A 25,849-nucleotide genomic window follows, 5' to 3' on the forward strand; every position below is an offset into this window, starting at 1 on the left:
AATTTGACATGTTCATAAATTAATAAAAAAAATATGAAATGTTATAAAATTTATATTAATTATGTATATTTTTGCAGGATTCCAATTTATCATTGCCTTAACAACTAACGACTATGGTATGATGTCAAAAAGTTTTTTGGTACTTAGCGCTTTTTTGGTGCAATTAACGCTATATAGTGTTGTCGGAGATTATTTAAAGACGCAGATGGAAGAAGTCGCGCAGTCTGTTTATTATAGCTTTTGGTATGATCTTCCTGTAAAAGTAACAAAAAGCATGGTATTTATCATGATGTGGACTCAGTTTCCGATTAAACTACAAGCTGGACACTTTGTTGTAGTAGATTTGGGAACTTACATGAGCATTTTAAAAACGTCTATTTCATATTTATCCGTTTTACGCGTAATGATAGAAGCGTAAAGCATCAGAAGCATACAATAAACAATTTTTCACGTAAAAATATCTATAGAAATAATATACATAGGGTATAATTTTAATAAAATTATTCTAATTATAATCACGATACATTTATTTATTCAAACGAATTAAAAATACCGTACAACAGCAAAATATGAAATATATTTGCATAATTTTAGTAGTGCCATGCTAACAATATTATTCGTGTTGTCTAAGAAACTATTGCACTATTCCAAATTAATCATAATATTGCGCTCGTGCAACTATCGAAATATCGGCCAGGTTTTAGTCATACCAACCATATCGGTCATTATAAGGCCATACCACTTATATGTCTCTTTGATAAAAAAAAACGATTTCGGAGAAAAGAGATTGCAACATGGGAAACGATGCACTGGAAAGAACATGAAATACCCTCTTCTTCAATTTGAGCTTTATTCTCCCCTCCCCCACGATCAATGGCAAATGTTGTACTGGAAAAAGAAACAGCCCCCTCTTTCAATTCGATCTTTATACCACTCTACTTTCATACAAAAGAAAAATTGTTTCCTTCACTTTTAAAAATATAACTGTGTTTTGGAAAATCATAAGGTATTATAGTAAATGCGTCAATAAAATATGAACATGAAAGCAAACGTGTTCATATGGACAAGGACCGATATTATTGAGTTACTGTGCAACGCGCAGCTCTACTGTTCTTAACTGCAATAATGACATGGAACGACGATATAGCATACGCTATGACTCCCTTCAAACTCTTAACTCTGCCATTAGGCGTTTGGCCTTTGCAAAAATATAATACATTTGCTTTAATTCGTTCTATCGTATCCGGCTCCAGTTTGGTACGTTATCAATTTTCATATTACAATAAAATTTCTCTGGAATTCGTATGTTGACATATTATGTTCGCTATCATGTTTGATAATACAAGTGAAATGTTTAGTGCACAGTAAAAACGTGAGGAACAGAAATAAAGCTTCGTTATAAATAATTTCTTTTGTCTGTGTAGACCGCGATGATGATCATGTTATTCCTCGAAATCATTTTCGGTAGCGGCGATGCATATATAAAACTTGATGCTCTTATGCTTATGTTCTGCAACGTTCTCTCTGTACTGAAGCTATTGTCATTCCGCATATATGCCGATAATATGATTCGCAATTTCACGTCTGCTATAAACGATTATCTCGCGATCGACAACAAAAAGAAGCGCGCGATCATGCGGCAACATGCATTCATGGGAAGAATGATTAGCTGCAGTATCTTATTTTTCGCTTATTTGGCTTCAACAATTTTCTGTCTGGTGCCTATAATAGCTGGCGATGGAGAAAATATTCAACTTAATATATCCATTAAAAACCAAGCATCGGATTTACCCATACCTTTAACATGGTCGTTAGGAAGCTATCGTCTCTCTACGAGTTTATTCTTCGTGATATCTATAGTGCAATATTTTCTATTGGTGCTCAATAGCAACTGCAATTGTGGTAATTAACTAATTGTTAATATCAATGAGGCGTTATTTGTTTAAACGCAAATTTTGCTTTTAATACAATTCGATAATAAGCTTCAATTTTTAAATTTTAGCTATTTATTAGCTTTCGGCTATTTTATTGATTAAAAGCATACAAACTAAACTTAATGTCTTATTAAATAAAACATTTGTTTTAATTGATATATATTTAATTTTTATTTACTTTTCACTCGATGTTCTCTTTTAATGCATGTCGTATCTACTTTACAATTGTAATGCAATAACATTTTCTTTTTTTATGTCACTTTTATAGCAGATTCTAACTATTAACCTGTTTATTAAAATTTTCAATGTATATAAATTATGTTGATGAAATGTATATAAATTATGTTAATGAAAAATTGAAATTTATTTATGAAGGTAGTGATTCAATTTTCCTTGCTATCAGTACACATGTTTGTGGACAAATGGAAATCCTAAAAATGGAATTTGTCAATTATGGCGTGGAAAGCAAGAACATATTTGATGATTTTTCAATATTGGCATCAAGACATCATTATCTAATAGAGCATGCGGAACTTCTGGTCGAAGTAATAAGTTTCGTTTTGCTCGTGCAAATAATGTTTAGTTGTCTTATTATTTGTTTGATTGGTAAATAGTTTAAACTAGTTAGTTTTCCGGTTATATAGCGTATTACTACATCTTTGTCAGAAAAAAAGTTTAACTATGGAATATTGTAAATTTTTTTTGCAAAAAGTTTGGAAATTGTATCGATATTGTCTGAGAAATATTATCTAATTCTATATATTTTAATAACGTAACAGAAATATTAGATAAACCTTGAAAAATTTCTATTTCAGTAATGTCAGTAATAATTTTAATGTTCAGTAATTTGTGCATGTTGTGTTATTACGTATTTTTCAGGTTTCCAATTTATTTTGGCATTGAAATCGCATGATGTAGTGATGATAACTAAAACCATAACGGTGATGGGCGCTCTGTTGTTACAGTTATTCTTTTATAGTTTCGTGGGCGACTATCTAAAGTGTCAAATGGAAGATATCGCTCAGTCTATCTTCAGCTGTAATTGGTATTGCTTTCCACTGAAATTAATGAAGAATGTTTTGTTTGTCATTATGCGGTCGCAACAACCTGTCCAACTGTTAGCTGGCAGATATTTTGTCGTAACTATCGAGACTTATATGACCATATTAAAAAGTTCTCTCTCGTATTTGTCCGTCCTGCGAGTGATGATGGATTCATAGAGAGCAGGTAACTATTGAGAGTAAGACTCAACGAAAAAATAACACGGTACATATACATAAGGAATATTATTTTGTAAGAGTTACTATAAAACAGGATATGTCAATTGAGTAATAAAATTGAATAGTAAAACTGAAGTTAATAAAATTATTTTTTTATGATATAAGTCAATGTATTATACATTATTTCAACACATTTTAAGAAGTATGTTGCAATAGAAGTAATTGCTCTGATACGTGATTCATGATTGTGAAAATATAATCGTTGCCAGTGTTTTCCGTTATCTAGATAAAATTATCTAGATAATTATATAGATGAAGAAATGGCTTTATCTTATCTATATCTAGATTATTAAGAATATAGATTATCTTCATCTTATCTTAGATAAAATCTTTTTCAAATTAATTAAGATTATAGAAAAGTATTGTAAAAAATTTCTATATAACTTCTAGTAGTAGTAATGATGAGAATTTTTTTATGATATAGATAAAACTGGGATTAGTACGACATTAGTCATAATTCAAAGCGACTTTCATATTTAGAAGATACATCTAAGGAATTAGATGTTCTTAATTTGTATCCACACGTATCAAACAAATTTTTTTTAAATATGATACATCATTGTCATTATCAGCGCCAATAGAGCGCCTTTTCATTTGTGGACAAAAAATATTAATTCCACGTAGAAACCAGGGTTGGTAAAAAAAACATGTTTTAAACGTATTTTAAACAATTTAAAACATGCTTAATTGATGTTTTTATAATGTTTTAAATATTTTTTTATAATACTGTTTAAAGCATATTTGAAGCATTAAAAACATATTTAAGAAGAAACACAATATGTTTTATTCTTAAAAAAAAAAACATTAGTCTTTATCAACCCTGGTAGAAATCGTTTATTAGACGAAATGTAAGTTGACAAAACTTTTATTCGTAAAAAATAAAGATTAATGAAAATATAAATACATTTTTTGTATCCTAATGCTCAATTTCTTCACTTCCAGATAAGTTGCGGATAACCTTATCCAGGAGACATCTCCATTGAATTCTGTGAGATATTTCTTGGATAAAGTTATCTAAAGGTGAAGAATTGGGCATAAATCGTTTTACTGCCTAATAGTTAATTAAAAACAAAATTATCTTAAAAATTATCTAGATAACAATTTTATAAATTTCATCTTTTATTTAGATTAATGTAAAGTTAATCATCTTATCTAAGATACATTTTTGTATGAATTATCTTATCCATATCTAAATAATTTTTAATTATCTAAGCGCAACACTGATTATTGCTTAGAATTTGATAATTGTCTGGATAAAATAAACCGGATATTAACATGATTAACAATCTTCCATTAACTTCGAGCAAAATATCACAACGGATTGGCATTAATTAAATGTGTCCGCATTTATCAGTTTCATATTTCTCAAAAGAATTTTATTAAGAAGACAACAGATTGTTTGTAGAAATAAAACAGAATTAGTTATTTTTCATAACTAAATAAATGGATATTATATATGTATATATGTATCGTTCATGACTAGAAAATAGTAAAAGAAAAATGGTAATATGGTTATTATGTTTCTTTTGTGTAATTTTTTATTTTTTATTATACATATATTCAAGTCAATGATACTCATGATATGTGCAAAAATGATAATTTATTAATATAAATTTTTAATATAATTACATCTTATATGACAGTTATATTAGATGTTTGCTAAAATGAGGGCCTTACATGTTTATAAATTTAATATATATTATATATATATATATATGTACGCGCTTTGTAAATGTGCGATTACTTTCTCAGGCTATATATGTACATATATGTATATGTTGTTCACACAGCTAAAAAATTAAAAACTGAAAGTATCAAAAAAATATTTATCTGCTCTTTATCACTTCTATTATTTATTGCATAAAAACTTTTTTGAATAACAAATTGATATATTGATGTGTCCAAATTATCGAGCCGAATCTCGAGTCAAATCGAGGTAAACATCAATTATAGATAACATCAATTATCAACAAAAAGTTGTGTCAGTCGTGGCGGCAATTATTTCATAACTTCGATATCTATTAAAGAACAAGTAAAAACTTTTTGCAAGAGATGATGTTAATTATAATAGAATTATGAGTGAAGCTTACATTACCAGCCCCACATTAATACTTTTTTCTCCAGATACTGCTTGTTTTTCCTATAATCAGTTAATTTATCATCACTTAAAGCTTAAAGACATCTAGGGAAATAATAACAAATATAAAGCAGAACCTTTTTATAAAAATGTAAAAAGTTACAATATATTTTTTTATTCAAACTAAATTAAAAGTATCAATAGCAAAATATGAAGTACCTTTAAATAATTTAATGACACTAACAATACTCGAGTTGTTTGATGCACTAAATTCTGTATTAATCGTACACGTTTTTGATGAAAAGATATCGGAATAAAAGATATTATAGCACGATCAATGTAACATGATGCACTGGAAGAAAAATAAACCCCTCCATCCATTCGATCTTTACCCCACTCTACTTCCGTATAAAAAACTTTCTTTCAAAAATAACCATGTTTTGAAAAATAATAAGGTACTTTAGCAAATGTTAAATTGTGCAGTTTCAATAAAATATGAACGTGAAAGCGAACATTGCCGATGATCGACTCATATTATGGAAATACTAGGACCGATATTATTGAGTATGAAACGTGTAGCTCTACATGACTGCAATAATGTCATGCAATGACGATATGGCATACGCTATGACTCCCTTCAAACTCTTAACTCTGCCATTAGGCGTTTGGCCTTTGCAAAAATATAATACATTTTCTTTAATTCGTTCTATCGTGTGCATCTTCAGTTTGGTACGTTTTCAATTTTTATATTACGTATTCTAATAAAATTTTTTTGTCATTTGTAAGTATATTCAATATATCAAGTTCGACAGATCAAATGAGGCGTTCGGTGCAGCGTGAATATAGTGGAAACGAAAAACCGTAGTATAAAGTTTTATATAATAAACAGTACTTCCTGTCTGTGTAGACCGTGATGATGATCATGTTGTTCCTCGAAATCATTTTCGGTAGCAGCGATGCATATATAAAATTTGATGCTCTTATGCTTATGTTCTGCAACGTTCTCTGTGTACTAAAACTATTGTCGTTCCGCTTATACGCTGACAATCTGACTCGCAATTACTCTTCTGCTGTGAACGATTATTCTACAATCGACACCGAGGAGAAGCGCACAATCATGCGGCAGCACGCATTTATGGGAAGAATGATTTGCTACAGTATCGTATTTTTTGCTTATTTAGCTTCATCAATTTTTACACTGGCACCTATGATAACAGGCGATGAGGATGTCCAAGTTAATGTATCCATTAAAAATCAAGCAGCAAAATTACCCGTGCCCATAACATTTTTAGGGGATTTACAAATTCCTACGGGTATATACTTCGTAATCTCTACGGTGCAATATTTTATACTGCTGCTTACTGGTACCAGCAATTGTGGTAATAAGCTGCTAATATCAAAGAGATTTGTATACAGAGTACGAATTTATTTTAAACGTTTTACTTTTCATAAAATTTATTAATGAAATTTCTAATGTTTACACTTTCATTTCAGTAGTTTTACTATTGACATTTAAAGTAAACTTGATATCTATAATTAAAACTTACTTTTATTTATATTACATATACACACATATGCATATTGAATTTCCTAATATTTTTTAATAGACATTATTTTTAATAGATATCGTAGTTGTATTTCCTATTATTGCTACACGTAATATTATTTATATTTTTTAAAATCACTTTTTTAGAAGATCTTAACTGATAATCTTTTTATTATAATTAAAATTTTCAATGTAAAATATTTTAATGCAACATTGAAATACATTTATAAAGGAAATGATTCACTTTTCCTCGCAATCGCTCTCCACGTTTGCGGTCAAATGGAACTTCTAAAAATCGAGTTTACTAACTATGGTGTGAAAAGCAAAAACATAAATAAATATTTTTCAATATTGACACTAAGACATCGTTATTTAATAGAGCTTGCGGAACTTTTGTCTGATGTAATAAGTTTCGTCTTGCTCGTACAAGTACTGTTCAGTTGTCTTATTATTAGTTTGATCGGTAAATATCTCAGAATTCAATATTTCAGAATACATATTATGGAATTATTCAGAATTATAGATTCCGATGGAGTTATTGCCTAGATTTCTATTGTATTTTGCAAGGAAATCGAAATAATTCCGATCGAAACTTATTCCATAATATGGGCTCTGTAGTTGTTATGTAAAACAAGCATTACACCACTAGAATATTGTAAATCATGCAGAACAAAAAGTCAAAATCTTATACACTGTCAGCAGGATATTTCCTAATGCAATCTCCTAGTATTTCAGTGACATAACAAAATTATTGAATAAACTAACAACATTCTTATGGTAGTAATGCCTAATAGTAGAGAATGTTGACTTGTATGCTGTGTAATTGTGTTTTTCAGGTTTTCAATTTATCTTGGCATTGAAATCGCATGATGTAATAATGATAACTAAAACTATTACAGTGCTGAGTACTCTACTGTTACAGTTATTCTTCTACAGTTTTGTGGGCGATTATATGAAGTGTCAAATGGAACAAGTCGCTCACTCAATTTACAGCTCCAACTGGTATTACTTACCAACTAAATTGATGAGGAACGTTTCGTTAGTAATCATGAGATCGCAACAACCTGTTCAATTGCTAGCTGGTAGATTTTTTGTTGTAAATATTAAGACTTATATGACAATATTGAAAAGCTCGCTTTCATACTTATCCATCCTACGAGTAATGGTAGAAACATAGGGCACGAGTAATTTCAGAGACGCTTGAAAAAGCTTGAAAAAATAATACCATATACACGTAATCCATATACAATATCATTTGTAAAATTACTTCAGGACATAGGATATGTCTATAATTAAATAATTAAATTAAAATAACGTATAATAAATCAACCTAACTAATTAAAATAAATAATATAAGCTTTTATTACATTAGTAAATATCATCACACGTTGTGTATCACTTTAACAGATTACTTTAAGACGATTTTGTAACGACAGGTGCTTTGCGATTGCGAAAATTCAATCATTGCATGCAATTTGATAATTATTGAACAAGAAAAATATTTATAATAAGTTAGCAGTTTGGTAACAGTTCGAGTAGAATACAGATTGTCATCATCAACGTTTGTATTAAATTCGTGTTCTGCCACTAAATTTTACCAATATAATCCGACAGCAGATTGCAAAAATGAAAAATTAATCATTTAATAACTATATAAATATCATTTAAATAGCTACAAAATAGGGTGTTCCGCAATTTTTTGACAAGCGCTTTTGTGCAGTTAAAGTGGACTAAACTGATTATGAGTCGAAAAGTCCTGTACCATTTTGCAATTTTCGCAGTGATTAATGAGATATTAATTACTAAAAATTTTTGAATATATGTATATTGTATATACAGGGTGACCCATTTTAATCTATCACTCCAAATATTTTCGTTCCCTTGCATTTTACAAGAAAATGTTTCAGACAAAATTGTATGGGGGCCATAAAATGGTACCATTGATTTGACCTTGGATAGTCGCTTAAAGGTCACATGAAGGTCACCTTCAATTTCTTAAATTAAATTCACTATTTTTTATTACATATTCTTGTAGCTTACCTCGAGAGCTTTCCGAAACACTATAATAAAATATATTTTCATTAAGTATTTTTCGAGTTATAAGGCTCGAAAGTTACAATACAGCCGGCATTAGCATTACGCAAGTTGTTCGACTGACGGCTAAAACTTCTTGAATGTTGTTCAGGATCATGTCCTGGATAACATTTGTCAAGATCAAAGCTATTGCAGGCTGTACCTCTTATTTTAATTTTTGCACTAAAAATTTATTTTTACGTAAAAATGAAAATAAGAAGTATAATCACCAATGGTCTTCACAAAAACGCTTGGCAAAAAATTGCAGGACACCTTGTATATAATAAATATTGCTAGTTTTCTGCAATTAATTTGTCATCATATTCTGTTGTTCTAGAGAAAAATCGAAGTGTATGTTGAATGTAAAAAGAAAATGCCACAACATAAACTTCCAGAAAGCATAAATTAAAAAGCGAAGTAAAAAAGATATATTTATATATTAATTTATTGTGTTTTCAACTGTTTCCATTTATACTTCTGTCACTCTATTTTTAAATTCAAATTTCGCTTCAATTTTTATTTTCCCTATAATAACATATTCTGTTATATTTCTGTTAGTATTCTATTAATATTTCTTTGTAAAAAAAATTTGTAGCAGACATTTTGCAAAATTGACTTTCAATAAATTTGGTTGTCTGAATAAATAACAAACAGATATAATTGTTAACATCGATAACACTGTCGTCTAATTGTAAGAAGTTGATGCACTAAATTCTAAATTAATTCTATATATTTTTAATAAAAATATGGTATCGAAATAAAGGCTACTGTACATGATCAATGACAGATGAAGTACTGGTATGGAGTGGCGGCCTTAGTTATTTTATAACTATAATATAAATAAAATGTTATAAAATTTAATTATAATATAAATAAAATGTAATAAAATTTAAATGATTACAAAAATCCCGCACGATTTCTGTAGTCAATTTGTCATCACATTCTATTATTTTAGTAAAAAAGATCGTAACGTAAATTGAATATAAGAAGAAAATAATGCAGAAGCGTAAACAAAACTTATAGAAAGCGTATATTGAAACAGTAATGACTCGAAAAGAAGCATTTATTTCTTAACACTTTTTCCACTACTTCAATCTGTCACTCTCCTCTTACATGCGACTTATTCCAATTTTTATTTTTGCCGTGATAGTACATTCTGTCATTTCTGCTAGTATTCTCTATCAAGAAAATTTGTAGCAAATATTTCACAAAATCTCTCTATTTTCAATTCGACAAAATTTAGCTATCTGAGTAAATATAACAAGTAAATATACTAAAAGGTATTGAAGATCAATGACAGCCAATAACTAAAAATAATGCAGCGGAAAAAAAATAAAATACCCTTTCTTCTATTCGATCTTTGTCCTATCCTACTTATATAAATATTTCTTTCTTTCAGTGTTTGAAATAACTGTATTTTGGAAGATAACAGGGTACATTAATAAATGTTAAAATTGCGGTACTTCAATAAAATATGAATGTGAAATAGAATGTCGCCAATGATCGATTCGTATTACGGACAAAGACCGACGTTTACTGACAATGAGGACTGTGAACCGTATAACTGTATTTGACTACGATAATGTCTTTGAATGACGATTTGGCGTACGCTATGACTCCTTTGAAATTCTTAACTCTACCATTAGGTGTTTGGCCCTTACAAAAATATAACATATTTTCTTTAGTCCGTTGTATCGTGTGTATCTTCAGTTTGGTACGTTCTCTATTTTCATCTTATATATAACGCAATAAAATTACTGTTTCACTTCCCAGTGAGAAATGACAATGGAATCGACGTCGATGTCGATTCGACGTCGATTCCATTGTCATTTCTCACTGGGTTATATTCGACTTACAAGTTTAAGAGTAGCTTAAGTGAGATACTTGGTGCACCGTGGACACAGTGGAAATGAAAAAAAGGATAAAACTTATTGTTAGTAATAAACAGTTCATGTTTCCTATCTGTGTAGACCGTGATGATGGTTGTATTATTCCTCGAAATCAATTTCGGTAGCGGCGATGCATATGTAAAACTCGATGGTCTTATGGTTATGTTCTGCGCCGTTCTCTCAGTTTTAAAACTGTTGTCCTTCCGCATATATGCCGACAATTTGGTTTGCAATTTCTCTTCTGCTATAAATGATTATTTTGCGATCGACACCGAGGAGAAGCGCACGATCATACGACGGCACGCTTTCATGGGAAGGATGATTTGCTTCAGTATCATATTTTTTGCTTATTTGGCTTCATCAATTTTCATGCTGACGCCTATGCTAGCAGGCAATAAGAACATCCAAATTAATGTATCTATTAAAAACCAAGCATCGGAATTACCCGTGCCCTTAACATGGGCTTTAGGAAATTTTAATCTCTCTACGAATTTATACTTGTTGATCTCTGCGGTGCAGTATATCCTATTGGTGCTTAACAGCACTAGCGATTGTGGTAATAAACAAATTATTAATATCGAAGAGACTTGCATAAATTATAAAATATATTAATTTACTTTAAACATTTCATTTGTTATAAAATTTATCAATAAGTCTCCTAATTTTTATTAACTATTGGCATATAAATTAAATTCGATGTTTACAAGAATTTATTTTTATTGGTATTGAAAGTACTGAATCGTCATATAATTTTTAATAAATGTTCTTTTTAATGATATTATAGCTTACTGTAGTAATGCTATAAACATTTTTTTTTTTTCACATCACTTTATTTGTATTAGATTCTAATTGATTTCTAAATTCTTATTATTATTATTAAAATAATAATATAAGATTCCTAAGTCCATAATTATTATTTTAATAATAATAATTATATTATTAAGTAATAATAATTAATAGCATAATCTTAATTTAAATTAAACTGTTTGGATACAACACTGAAACATCTATTTATTAAGGATGTGATACACTTTTTCTTGCAATCACTCTCCATGTCTGCGGACAAATCGAACTCCTAAAAATCGAATTTATCAACTACGGTATGAAAAACAAAGATATAAATGAAGATTTTTCAAAATTGGCGTCTAGACATCATTATTTAATAGAGCATGCGAAACTTCTGGTAAATGTAATAAGTTTCGTTTTACTCGTGCAAATGCTGTTCAGTTGTCTTATTATTTGCCTGATCGGTAAATATCTCTTCAATTATACTTATTTTGCATAATAGGAATTGTGTTATACTGCTAGAATATAAATTTCAAAAATCTCTTTCGTTTAAAAAAATGATAAAGCTAAAATTTTATCAAATAATGTATTATAGATACCATAGAAGACTTTTTAGTATCATATAAGTATCCTAATAATACAATAAAAATAGCATATAATTTTTGTCAGTATCAGAGAATTACTTGTATTATGTAATCACAAAAGATGTGTATTTTTCAGGTTTCCAGCTTATCTTGGCATTGAAATCGCATGATGCAGTAATGATAACTAAAACCATAACAGTGATGAGTACTTTGCTGTTACAGTTGTTCTTTTATAGTTTCGTAGGTGATTATCTGAAATGTCAAATGGGAGAAATCGCACATTCAATTTATAGCTGCAATTGGCACTGTTTGCCAATGAAATTAATGAGAAACGTTTTGTTCATCATTATGCGGTCGCAGCATCCTGTTCAGCTATTAGCTGGCAAATTTTTTGTCGTAAACATTGAGACTTTCATGGCCATATTGAAAAGCTCCCTTTCGTACTTATCTGTCCTGCGAGTAATGTTGGACGCATAAAGCACAAGTTATCATTGTAAGAAAAACTCAAAAAGTAACATCATCGTAAGCGATATCATAAGCAATATTGTAAGCAATATATCATTTTATACATATAAAAATTATCCTTGATGAAAAATTATTATAATCCTGATATTTGATTGAATAATTAAAGTAAATAAAATTGCATTCTTTATTACATCAATAACGTATTACGTTTTGTTATCAACATATCATTTTAATAAACTATAACATATGCGTGACTCGCGACTACGAAAATGTGATAGTTGCATATAATTTTATAATTATCAAGTAAAACAAAATATTAACATCGTATGCTAGCAATTTGCGAGTAGATACAAGTTAAATATTGTTGGCATCTAATTTCGTTCGTGTTAACTCATACTCTCTGCTAACAGATTTTACCAATATAATGATCCGATGCAAATGATTATAATTATATATTTTTTTTGGTTTAATAATCATTGTTTTTCAAAATGTTCATCTGTTGGACGGTGTTCGTCAAAATGAGTCTACAAGTATTAAAAAGTCTTTCTAACCGCTACTTGGTAGACCGGTATTATATTTGATGAACAATTTTTTCAAAAGAGGATGCTCATTTAACATGCTGACATCGGTATCATCCGAATTTAAATAGTATGCCATCTTAGGTCGTGTTCGTATATTACTGCCAGTTGTCAGTACAGTATAGTACATGTAACGGGAATTATAGATTTTCACTACTGACAGTAATATACAAACAGCCTTAGTACGGAATCTATAGACGTTGCTCAAGACTCGAGATGGTCTTAAGCTAAAGCTTGAACCAATCAGAGAGCCGTATTAGCATTTTAAGGAAAAATATAAAAAATTATATAAAACCGTCATTTTTTTTCCTTTAATTGTTCGGACTAAACTTAACTTTTAACTTTTCAATTACTTTCTTTATTAACTTAACTTCTAATTCATTTAATTTCATTATGGATTAACTGTATCTTAAATAAGTTAAATTTTCAAGGCTGTTATTTGAACAAGAGGCTGTAACTTTAACTAATTAACTTAGTTTAAAAAAGTTATTTACTCAACTCTGCTGATTACTTACCGCTTTTGATTGGCTGTTGAGAAGCATTGCGCCTGGCGACGATATACTTGCGACTTGTAGACCACTACTGGCAGTACTGGCACTACTTGTCATCGTGACGAGCTTGCACCATGGAAAATTATGGCCGACAGCGTTGGATAGCGTTGTGTAGTTCGTGTCGATAGTATTGATACATTTGTTTTCATCCGGAATATTTCAATAGTGATTTGTTATAAATATTTAAAAATGGCTATAATTATGTTTATGGAAGAATGCGTAAAAATTAGTGCGTGATTGCGTCTATAATTAATAAGTAAATATTGTGTTACCTAATCTAACCTAATCTAACCTAATCTGTACGGAGCACGTGAGCTCGTTTGTTCAATGAAGTTGAAATTTGTATTTACATATTATATATATATATATATATATATATATATATACATGTGTCGATAGCTCGGAATCTAATTTATATAATCTTGAATGAACGGCGTAATTGGAATGGCTCAGCGATTAAGCAACAAGGCAAAACTGAAATCGTTATTGACCGTAACCAGTAGCGCAGTCGCTCTGTTTGGTGGCATTTCTCTCTACCAAGGCAACGAAAGATTTTACAGTGACGTCGCTATACCTCTGGTGCAACTGATAGATCCGGAAATCGCTCATAAACTCGCAGTGAAAACTCTGAAATATGGCCTCGTACCAAAGCAAAAAACAGATGATCCTACCTTACTCCAAACAACTGTGTTGGGTTTGCAGTTTAAAAATCCGATTGGTATGGCTGCGGGATTCGATAAACAAGGAGAGGCAGTAGAAGGATTGCACAAGATTGGTTTTAGTTTTGTAGAGATAGGTAAAATTTATAACAATAGTATAGACTTAGACTTCAATATTTTTAGGTATAACGATAATTTTATCTTGCTTTTTTACAGGTTCTGTGACACCTAAACCTCAATCTGGTAATCCAAAACCTAGAATTTTTAGATTACCAGAAGATAATGCAGTTGTAAATCGATATGGATTTAACAGTGATGGTCATGATATTGTATGGGATCGCCTCAAGAGATTAAAGGAGAATAAAAATTTTGGTGGCATTCTTGGGGTGAATTTAGGTAACAACAAGGAGACAAAAGATGCGATTCAAGATTACATTGATGGCATAAAAAGATTTATGGATGTAGCAGATTATTTTGTAATTAATATTTCTAGTCCCAACACTCCAGGTTTAAGATCTTTGCAAAATAAGAAGAATTTGGAAGAATTACTGACCAGAATAAATGCAGCAAGAGAATCATTGGATAGTAAACAGCCATTACTTTTAAAATTGGCTCCAGATCTGTCGGATTCTGAGCGACAAGATGTGGCAGATGTAGTTTTAAATAAGAAGTCTAGAGTCGATGGTTTAGTTTTATGCAATACCACAATTACGCGAACAAACTTGATTAATCCAAACAAGAAAGAAAGCGGAGGCCTCAGTGGTGCACCTCTCGTAGATATTTCCACAGCTATGATATCTGACATGTATAAACGAACGCGTGGCAGCATCCCAATTATTGGCGTAGGTGGTGTTTTCTCTGGAGCTGATGTTTATGTCAAAATAAGAGCTGGTGCTTCGCTGGTGCAACTTTATACCTCGTACATATATCACGGACCGCCAATAGTTGGCAAAATCAAAAAAGAATTATGTGAGATACTTAAAATCAACGGTTTTTCTTCCGTAATTGATGCAATAGGCAAGGATGTTGAGAATAAATAGATGTTTTAATTCTAATGTGTTTATATATACGTAAATAATACACATTCGATGCAATTTATACAAAATCTGTTGTAGGTAAATAATATTTTGTTACATCATTTATATTGTTATAATTGAATGCGAGTTTTCATTATGTTTGTATTAAATCAATAGTCTGTCTACTTATGTATACTTATTTCGAGCTCACTTCCAGCTCGCTATGTATGTATAAAGTTTCTAGAATTACGTAATAACGTTCTGTGGTATGTATTTACAGGAAATATTCTATATATTTTAATTTCTCTGTGTCATAAGTCAATAATAATACTTAATATAGTATATCTATATATAGAGGTATATATTTGTATAAGGGTGAATCAGAGTAGTTGAACCAGTTTTTTACCCTATAAGAAAATTATCGATTACAAATCTAATTATCGACTTAACGATACAGATCGGATGCGTGGATAACATCGTGCGAATTGTTAGTTTGAGCGCGAAAATAGGTACGTTTGATGTTGAGTTGTGAAAATTGTTACAAGATATTAAAAATATGCCTTTTTCCAGCAATTCGCATTCATATCTGGGTCCCTATTCTTGAAAAGAAACGAAAAGAATACGAAAGTCTAGAGAAATACCACAGTATACGTTACGTATACTATAGTATTTTTCTAGAATTTCGTATGTTTTTTTTTTTCAAGAATAGAGGCCCTGAACTGTATCGCTAAGTTGATAATTTTTTCGTAAGGTAAAAAACTGGTTCATCAACTGATTCACCCAGTATAATCAGTTTAATAATAATCGTAATTTGTATCGCTGATTTGTATTTTGTTTTCTTCATATATGTAAAAAGTAATCGTCATAATTATTTATAATTATATTTAAATGTATGCAGTATGTCATTATGTATATATAATAAAAGTTGTAGGAATTTTATTTTGATCACAATTAGAAAAAAAGCACATGTGATTGATATGATACAAGTGCCTAAAAACTGGTTTTAATGGTTTGATGTTTACGCGGATTGAAGTATACACATTTTCGTTTTACATAAATATTTATACGATACATTTGCAAATTCACGTTATATTATATCTGTATGTTCTAGAATTATAATTTCTGTAAAATGTATTTACAAAAAGCGCTACATAATATTTTAATTTCTTTAATATATATATATTATATATATATATTAGAAATTAAGAAATATATTATATAAAATGAAAATATGTATACATCAATCCGTGTAAGCATTGATCATTACAACCAGTTTTTGCGTCAATTTGTATTATACCAGTCACACATGCTTTTTTTCTGATTTTTGCAATGACCAAAATAAAATTCCTACGAGTATTATTTGTTATGTATACATGATGGCATACTGTATGCGTGTAAAACACACAATTTTAATAATTATGACAATCATTTTTAAATATGAAAAAAACAAGATACAAATCATTGAACTGATTTATTATTGCATATAACTAATTTTCATGTCGGTTCAAGCTATTTATCATCATTAAATTAATTTATAACTTAAAATTTACAAAGATAAAAGTTGTTCTTTTGATCAAATTAAATTTATAACAATTATGCAAATAAATCCTCGATACGCCAAAAATCTTCATATGGTTGATTGAAGAAAGAAAATAAGTAGAAAAAAAACATTAAAAGTGAAGAATTGAAGTAGAAATGCAGAAAATGCAGCTTTGCAACTGTTGTAAGATTCTTTAATATAATTACTTTAAACATTTAGATCCATGATGAACTAAAGACAAGAACTAATCGTATTAAAGAATCTTACAATAGCAAAGTTGTTTTTTTTTTGCTAAATGCAATTATTCTGCTGTTGGTTCGCGTCGCCTCCGCAGTTTTAAATTTTCGCGGGTCGTTTACGCGTAATGTCGATCTTCGTCGCCGAGCGGCGCCACTATCGCGTGTACCAAAGTCATTGTTGTGATCTCTCTCTCTCTCTCTCTACTTTGATCTACTTCAATGATCAATCTATTTCAGACTCCTTTCCGCAATGCCGTCGTAATCGAAGCAGTCAGCTGTTGTGTCGAAGTGAACATCCTTAACCAACAAATTTTGCGGATAGCTGGCTTTATACGACCCGGGTGACCCTCGACGAGCCGTGCTTATTTCGGCGATCGACTGGCCTGCGCTCGACAGCACGGCGAAGGTACGCTTTTCCTCGGCAACGGTGATCACGCATTGCTTGTCGTGGGAGAGACCGAGTCACGGTCTCTCGGCACCTTCGCATTTGCATCAGCGAGTGCCAGTCATTAGGCGCACGAGCCACGAGACGCGTTCGCGAACGGAGATAAGACGGGATTTTTCACGAATCGCGCCTTATCTCGAGCACCTCTCTTGTTGGAGAGCGAAAAAAAAAAAGGAATAAGCACATCCGTCATCCCGCGGCGTTCGCTGACGCACGTTGGCGACGAATAAACAGAATCGTCGAAAGTGCGAGTCTATGTCAGCATATTTTTTTACCATCTCTGTCGCACGTACGTACGCACATTCGCTCGATCACGCGTCAGTAGCAATCGTTCGACATCCGACACGAGAACGCAAAATCCCGAGACAGTTCGCGTGACGGTATTTCGTCGTCGTGATCTCCCGCTGCGTCTTTGATGACAGCTCTCCCGCGATGGACGATGCCACGTTTAAATCGTCGCAATAGAGATGTCCAAACGAGCTGCGTCGTGACTAATTCCAATCCGATTGAGCGGCTAATTCCAATTATAACAAATCGTCGAGCAGTGATTTTTTTTACGAATTTAGCGTTTGAATTTATTGATCCAGTGGAAATTTTTTTTGAACGAGTGTGAAAGTATATCAAGCTGGCTTAATTTTGTGATAGCGATTCTGTATTGAAATAAAATACTGGGGTGACGTCATCGTCGTCGTAAGAAACAACTTTCCCTTTTTGCGAGGCCTTATCTATATTAATATTAATATTATTTTAATTTGTATTATTATTTGCCGTTAATATTCATTTTATATCACTTATTTGTATTTTGCATTAATTTTTCATATTGTTTGTTCAATGATTTACAGCTCGAAAGATTTTAGTAAATCGAATTGTGAATGTATAAATAAATAGTAATTTGTCAATAGTATCCAAAGTCCAAAATCGGGATATAAAACTGAAATTTTTGTAAGCTGAAAGACGTCTTATGTCCGTTTCTATCAATGTAGATTAACTTTAATTTCAATTCAATTTATACTTTTAACTGTTTTTTAATTCTTAGAACTAGAAAAAAATGAAAGTTAGTTGAATCAAGATTAAAATTAAATTACGTTGGTATAAATGGACATTAAAGATGTCTTACGTCTTGGTTTTAGACTGTTGTCTGAGTTTCTTCAAGCAGACCTTGCTTTAATGGTCATTCAAGTTTGCTATCAAGCGTCATTCAATTGTGTAACGTAATACGGTACGAGGAAAACAATCCGTCACTAATGCTTAGCACATGATAATATGCATTTTATATCAGCAGGGCCGGTTTATGAAAGATAACGAGGCGTGATACAATCTGAAAAATATGCGTATCGCAGAGAGCGAGAGTTTGCAGGGATACGATCTCTCCTTTGGATCGTGCGTGTCGATTTTAAGTATTGCAACACGCATAATTCATGTGTCCTATAGACGTGGTGAAATCGCCGATGATCATTGCGTTCGTGCGATTTAACTTGTATCATTCCTTTCCCGGAGAAAGTGGCGAATCGTTTTGACAAAAACGTGTTAAAAATACCGGATGACCGCGCGCAGTGATATATCGTAGCTGGAATAAAAAAACTAGCCTCGGCCACTCTTTCGAAGATATGAAACCGCATTTGCGAGATCGGTTATCACGGACGTAGCAGATAAAATCTGTCAGAATGTTCATTTCTATCAATGTAAATTGTAAAACTTTAATCTCGATTTAATTTGCTTTTTATTTTTTTCCTAACTCTACAAGATAATTAGAACTTGAGAAACTAGTCCAAGAAACTTTTTCCAAGAATTAGAAGTAAAAAATTAATGCGAATAAATTAAATCAAAATTAAAGTTAATCTACATTGATACATATAGAAATGGACGTTATAGATTAGATATTTTCCAGACACGGCGTTTTCGTTAACTCACTTGAGCTTTTCGTTTTCGAAGATTTAAAACATTAATTTAATTTTTAATACGAATATTTAATATGAAAGTGCACAACAGAAACTTGTATTGCATATTTTTGTAATATTCAATAAATATATTATTTTTTAAAAGAATGTTATGACTATATTCAAAATTCCTGTCGGCAAAAGTAATTCCGGAATAATTCGTACAATTTATTCGTGTATAGGCATTTATTGTATTCGATCATTGATTTTATTTTTATAACATCCTGATGTGTACCTAACTATAACATGGTCTGAGTATAAATGTTTCTCCAACGTCTCGTGGATGGAGACGTGATATTCATTAAGTTCTCAATTATCTCTGTAATGAATCACTTGAATGACAACGACAATGAATAAGCGAGATCATTGTTATTGCTGCGGTCACGCGTGCAGTATCAAGTTTGTGAAATCTATTCATGCTGTTAATAGAGCCGATATTTCGCGTATCACATTTTACGTAATTGAATTTATATAATACACATAAAAAGGAAAACAGCATATTAATCGAAATAATATATCTCTAAAATTTTGTTTAAACAGCTGCGTACATTTATCGGATGTTCTGTATAAATTTTAATCCCTATGCAATATAATTTAAAGAAATATAATTTTTGTAAAAATTAATATAATTCAATTGTGTGTGTTGTGCTTTCATAAAGATTTTATAATAATTTGCTTATTAATTAATATTTTAAGATATCCTAATTAATTACAATTGTTTGCTATGATTGCAGAACGTGTCATTCTGAATATTACGAAGCATACTATGACTCTCTCTAGCAACGCGTAACGTTTCCCAATACTTCTCTCAAAATGTTTAAAGAAAACGAAAATGGCGTGGGTTGCAATGGTGCACCACCTCGTCCTCGGAGATTATTTCCCCGATTTTCTCTGCGAAGATTGTTGTATTCTAGTCCGCTTATTGGTCGACGCATCGCAAGAACTCCTAGTGCAAGTAATAGGAATGCAAAAGGTAACTTTAAGTTCTATTAATCTGTGATACACACATATAATTGGAAGTGAGCATAATTTTTCAAAATAAAAAACATTTTTATAGCCAAAGATCAAGCAAGCAGCAGAGCAACAGATGTTGAAAAAGGAGAGGCCAGAGTAAGTAACGGTTCGAGCCATTTCCAGTTTCATAATATAGATCTACAGCGTGCTCCTAGCAAAGGTTCTGTGCTTTCTTCTGCAGGAAAGGTACTAATAAAGCGAAATAACGTTTACATTTTTCAAAAAGCTGAATAAAAGCCACAGATTTTCTTATCGATAAGCCTTCATTATTAAATCTTATTTTTATTATTTCAGAGTAATGAAAATGGATTAATGGAATGTCCATTATGTTTGGCCGAATTGCCAGTAGAATTTTTTCCTATTATTCAATCTTGCCATCATCGCAGTTGCTACGATTGTTTTCAACAATATCTGAAAGTGGAAATTTCTGAATCCAGAGTTAATATTGCTTGCCCTGAGTGTTCAGAACCATTACATCCAAATGGTGAGTACATTATAAGTATACATAACAATGACATTGTTCTAACATTTCATATTATTTTCATAAGATTCAAAAGTTCTTATCACTCACAATCTTCCGTGTTACATTTTTGCATAGATATTCGGATGATTTTGAATGATCAAACGCAATTAGAGAAGTACGAAGATTTTATGGTTCGAAGAGTACTCGCCATTGAGCCTGATGCAAGATGGTGCCCTGCTCCAGATTGTAGTTTTGCTGTAATTGCCAGTGGTTGCGCCTCATGTCCAAAATTACGTTGCGAACGACCAGGCTGCGATTCATACTTTTGCTATCATTGTAAAGCACGGTGGCATCCTAACCAAACGTGCGATGCTGCTAGAGCGCAACGATCTCAATATTACGAGCGCAGTTCTTCTCTAAGTTTCAGTCAAACTGATTCTCAACACCGTAAGTCTTACGAATTAATATTTATTTAACTAATATTTAAATAAATACTTAACTAATATTTAAAATAAATAAAATTATATTTGAACTTTGTGATCTGTTTAGGAGATGACATAAAACCGTGCCCTAGATGTCAAGTTCTGATCGTCAAAATGGACGATGGAAGTTGCAACCACATGACTTGTGCAGTTTGCGGTGCTGAATTTTGTTGGCTTTGTATGAAAGAGATTAGTGATCTTCATTATCTTAGGTATTTTGAATAAAGTTATATGAATGCATACAAAATCTAAAAAAAAATACATCTATATGAATGTGTATATAACAAATATACTTAAACGTATGCATTCTTCTATTTATTCTTTTATTTAAAGTCCTTCTGGCTGCACTTTTTGGGGTAAAAAACCATGGTCCAGAAAGAAAAAGATTCTTTGGCAACTTGGAACTTTGGTGGGAGCACCAATTGGGATTGGTCTCGTCGCTGGCATAGCATTTCCAGCTATGATTATAGGTTGGTTGTACTATATTAACAGATTATATTGCGACAGCATAAATATGTATATTTACAGTGTAAATATGAATAACATCGAAAAAAATGTGTTACTACAAACATTATATATTTTGTGTTTAAGGTATACCGGTGTGGGTAGGTCAAAAATTGTATACGAGATATGAGAAGGCCAACAAGCACAAGAGAAATGCCTTTATCGCAGGGGGAGTCACTGCATCAGTAAGTTTATTAAACATTTTTTTAATAATTATTAAAGTGTACTACTTTCAATGTTTGCAAGTTAGCTACTAACGTATCAGATAGTATGGTTGTGTCTAAATTTTCATGATTAAGTATTATTTATTCTAAATGTTTCGTTAATATTTCTCGTCTTACGAAAAGTAAATAATTGATCGTTAGAATTTTTTTTGTGGCCGAAAAAAAAAGAAATGTGTCTGTATCAATTGCAATAGGAACTTTGTTTACTATTCGTGATAACATCGAAGTATATTTTATCCATATAGTTTATACAGAGAAAATGGATAGTACAATAATTGTATATATATAGCATTAACAAAACAGCGCATTCGCTGGAATAATTATCGGAAGAAGTTTATCACGGGACGTATATGGGCAAATGGAACGTAATTGTTTTATGTTTTATATGTATATCTCGAAAATACTCTATAACTTTGATATATGTCCTATCATTAATCACGGATCTAGCTGATTCCGTCTTAATAATTGTATCACAACTACTTGGATAAATCTTTAACGACTTGGCACAGCGCATTAAAGATGTCTATTAGCAGTTTATATCTGAGCAGAAACCGAATTGAACATTGGAGAAACCTACGTCTATTAAGAATTCAATTTTTTTACGTAGTTTCTCCTAGGAAATTTGCTTTCGATTTTACTTTATTTTTGAGACTTTCATCAAATTGCAAGTGAGTCTTGCATGAATAGTCATTAAAATATTATAGCTTTTAAGGAATAATAGCTGATAGGTTGTCAAAGCTTACATTAATATATAACTGAGACATCTATCGTATCCTCTAAGCATATCGATCTTGACCCATCTTATCCCACTCATCTTATAATTAGTATCTTGTCGGAAACAGACAAAATCGAGTAGTTTTTAATGTCTATATTCTTCTGACGTAAGTGTTTCTTTGCAACTGTCTTCTTTAGTGCCGGCATTCATATTATTGCTGGCTTAAGCTTCTTTTAGGTTGAAAACACAAAATTGCGTCTTTAAACTACAAACGGGCTATTGCTTTACATAAAATTTTTCGCTTAGAGTCAACCCTGACAGAAATATTAATTTTTCGGTGTATACGCTAACCGTGGCAGCGGTGATTAAGAATCAGTTTCGTTTGTCGCGATAATGGCTTCGTCCGTTAATACGCCATCATTATATAGATCTTCGAGAACGTCAATCAGTCGTTGTTCCGTGAGGGGATCACCGAGTGCGACGTCCACCGATCCTATGCAAAGTAAAAGTGCCAAGAGTTGGGACTTTCTATAGTCCTTGTCGAGATCCTTTCTGGTGTAACCTAGATCCTTGATGATATTTAGGCCAAGATATGAGCACGTCCAGTTCAGCTTGTCCCAATACTTATCCAAAAGTGTTTTAGTGTACTTGCGCCGTAACTCGGTAGGCACTGAACTCACCAACAACAATGCGACATCGTTCGTCGGTCGGCTATAAGTGACCATCTGCCAGTCAAGAATGTAGCACTCCGTGGGTATTCCTCTTATTCCTGTATTCCTGAAAAGCAAATTATTGCTCCAAAAATCTGTGTGAGTTATCAATGCCAACGGACCCTCCGGAGCGAGGAGAGCCGAAATAATATCTTTAGTGCGAGGTCGTAGAACTAGCAGAGTCTCGAGAACCGTCTCCAATCCTGGTCTACTTTCCAAGAAGTGCGCCAGCTGCGGTAAACCGCGTTCTACCAGTTGCTGGTACGAATCCGTTGCTTTTGCCGTTTGAAATAGAAACGGATAACGCTCGGATAGAGATTGTCCGTCTACGACCTTCATTGACAGGGAATGGGCATGTATCCGAGCGATGGCGTCTAACGCTGCCATTGCTTGGTCTAATGTTAATCCTTTCGAAAATTCAACGCTGGTGAAATAATCGTCGCTTAAGTCATCCAATACTAGCATTGATTCCGGCGGCACCGGACTGTCGTCTGTTCCGCCTGCAGGGCTATAATGAGCGTGATAGCACCTCGGAACTGGTAGTATAATTTTGTTTCCATCATAATCAATCTTCGCTAGTTGTCTTTCACCGAATTCCTTCAAATCTGGCATCACCTAGTATACAAACGCATAAAAAATCACAGCATAAAAAAATCGTCAAACAGGAAAAAATTTCAAATCTTATTCGATTACCTATCGCCTTACCTGCGTATAAAATTTAATCTCTCGGAGATCGAATTGGCCTTCTGTAACGAAAAAGCGGCTAAACGGATCCTTGGGGAGTTGCTTTATGATAAGGGACACTTTGCATTTGTCACTCGGCTTGTTCGTTATACTCGTAAGTGCTGCTAAATATTTTACCGTAACGCTGGTGATAGCGCTCAGCACACTCTCGCTCGTCGCGCATCCAGAATTTACGTCAAATTCCAAGACTTTTACCTAAATAAATCATTCAATGCTCGAATCAGACGTTAGCTATCAATTCGTACATATATTTAACGCGAGCATCAATATAAATCTATTTCATTTGTTTACATGACTAACCGCTTTGCCCTTGTAGTACTTCGATAATATACTTTCGAGCCATTCCTTTCGGATCTCCCAATCCGAGACAATTTGCTCTTCCCCGCAGGAAGTGTCGGTCTCGTCGTCCAAGTCAGACATGATTCCTTCTGGTTTGTTCTTCAGCAATTCTCCTCTTTTCTCCTATCTCTCTTTGTCAATATTCCACTAGCGCGGCTAGGCGGTGCTATTGACGATCCTCTCGCTCGGTACACAACTATCTGGCTTCAGTCGGCGTTAACAAGGCATGTGCTCCGCCGAATGACGATACGCCCCACCGATGTACAGCGGACGATGTTACGCAGTTAAATTATCGCACGTACACACGCGTGACGTGCACGCATACGCGTATACACGTTAATTATTAACGATGCGTACGTGTGTTCGCTACCGTGAAATCACCGTCGCTGAATGAGCCTCGTTACGTGCCGCTGCCTCTTCCCGGTTACGTCCGCCGCCGATTCTGCGCTGATTTGGAGTGGACCGTAGTTGGCGTAGTTCGATGCCCCAGCATGGGTGGAGAGAATAATTGTCTTTTTATTTTAAATCGACACGCCCTTGGAGCACTAACCGACCGATCACAGTCTTCTTCCTTGATCTAGGCGCACCAAGCGCGCGTTAGTCTTAATTGCCACTGAGCGACGTGGACCTCAATACTGACCAATGCGACGCATGTTCCATTGTCGCCTATCTTGGGCTTGGTACTCCGCCGCCGATGCAGGGTGGGGCGAGAAAGATATCACGAGACTCGGGCGCATGTCTACTCCCGACTCTCGATCAATATTCTTCCTTCTGCTCCTCTCCAGAGGCGTGCAAAAAGAATTGGCCGCCCGCGTGCAAAAATAATTTTGAGCCCCAAAAGCGCGGACATATATAATTATCTGTACCTAGGGATCCTTGACTAATTGTTAAAAAAAAGACAAGAAAGGAATCGTGCAAGATACATTAAAATATTGGGTTAGCACAAAAGTTCGTAGCGCTACTTCATTTCTATCATTCCTCTTTTTTTTTTATAATCGATAGTCAAATTCATTGTTGCCCCTTTTCCGCGATGCGGATTGGTTGTCTAGAGCTCG

The 25,849-nt window shown here is 32.5% G+C and overlaps 4 protein-coding genes across 4 annotated transcripts in view; 3 read left to right on the forward strand and 1 right to left on the reverse strand.

The window, feature by feature from the left end:
* The window catches only part of LOC108730079 (uncharacterized), a gene marked incomplete at its 3' end in the record, with an annotated part of 36,334 nt that extends 24,947 nt beyond the window's left edge, over positions 1-11,387 (forward strand). Inside the window, exons 17-22 of the mRNA XM_018459567.1 lie at positions 78-400; positions 1,425-1,902; positions 2,310-2,540; positions 6,473-6,670; positions 7,674-7,917; positions 11,153-11,387. Coding sequence (XP_018315069.1) covers positions 78-400; positions 1,425-1,902; positions 2,310-2,540; positions 6,473-6,670; positions 7,674-7,917; positions 11,153-11,387 — 1,709 coding nt within the window. The remainder of the gene's footprint in view (positions 1-77; positions 401-1,424; positions 1,903-2,309; positions 2,541-6,472; positions 6,671-7,673; positions 7,918-11,152) is intronic.
* A 2,485-nt stretch (positions 11,388-13,872) lies between these two features.
* Positions 13,873-15,495, forward strand: Dhod (dihydroorotate dehydrogenase 2). Its single transcript, XM_018459569.1, has 3 exons — positions 13,873-14,019; positions 14,163-14,559; positions 14,639-15,495. The coding sequence occupies exons 2-3, from the start codon at positions 14,190-14,192 to the stop codon at positions 15,460-15,462; spliced, it is 1,194 nt and encodes a 397-aa protein (XP_018315071.1). The 5' UTR covers positions 13,873-14,019; positions 14,163-14,189; the 3' UTR covers positions 15,463-15,495.
* A 1,925-nt stretch (positions 15,496-17,420) lies between these two features.
* Positions 17,421-25,849, forward strand: part of LOC108730084 (E3 ubiquitin-protein ligase RNF19A) — a 12,938-nt gene continuing 4,509 nt past the window's right edge. The window contains exons 1-8 of the mRNA XM_018459572.1: positions 17,421-17,623; positions 20,334-20,572; positions 20,657-20,799; positions 20,908-21,097; positions 21,212-21,523; positions 21,626-21,770; positions 21,892-22,028; positions 22,150-22,247. Of these exons, the coding sequence (XP_018315074.1) occupies positions 20,413-20,572; positions 20,657-20,799; positions 20,908-21,097; positions 21,212-21,523; positions 21,626-21,770; positions 21,892-22,028; positions 22,150-22,247 (1,185 nt within the window). The 5' untranslated portion in view covers positions 17,421-17,623; positions 20,334-20,412. The remainder of the gene's footprint in view (positions 17,624-20,333; positions 20,573-20,656; positions 20,800-20,907; positions 21,098-21,211; positions 21,524-21,625; positions 21,771-21,891; positions 22,029-22,149; positions 22,248-25,849) is intronic.
* Positions 22,341-25,625, reverse strand: LOC108730085 (uncharacterized). Its single transcript, XM_018459573.1, has 3 exons — positions 24,756-25,625; positions 24,417-24,650; positions 22,341-24,326 (listed from the first exon to the last, which is right to left on the reverse strand). The coding sequence occupies exons 1-3, from the start codon at positions 24,873-24,875 to the stop codon at positions 23,367-23,369; spliced, it is 1,314 nt and encodes a 437-aa protein (XP_018315075.1). The 5' UTR covers positions 24,876-25,625; the 3' UTR covers positions 22,341-23,366.

The sequence above is a fragment of the Mycetomoellerius zeteki genome, unplaced genomic scaffold (assembly GCF_001594055.1).
Source record: "Mycetomoellerius zeteki isolate Tzet28-1 unplaced genomic scaffold, Tzet1.0 scaffold838, whole genome shotgun sequence".
NCBI lineage: Eukaryota > Metazoa > Arthropoda > Insecta > Hymenoptera > Formicidae > Mycetomoellerius > Mycetomoellerius zeteki.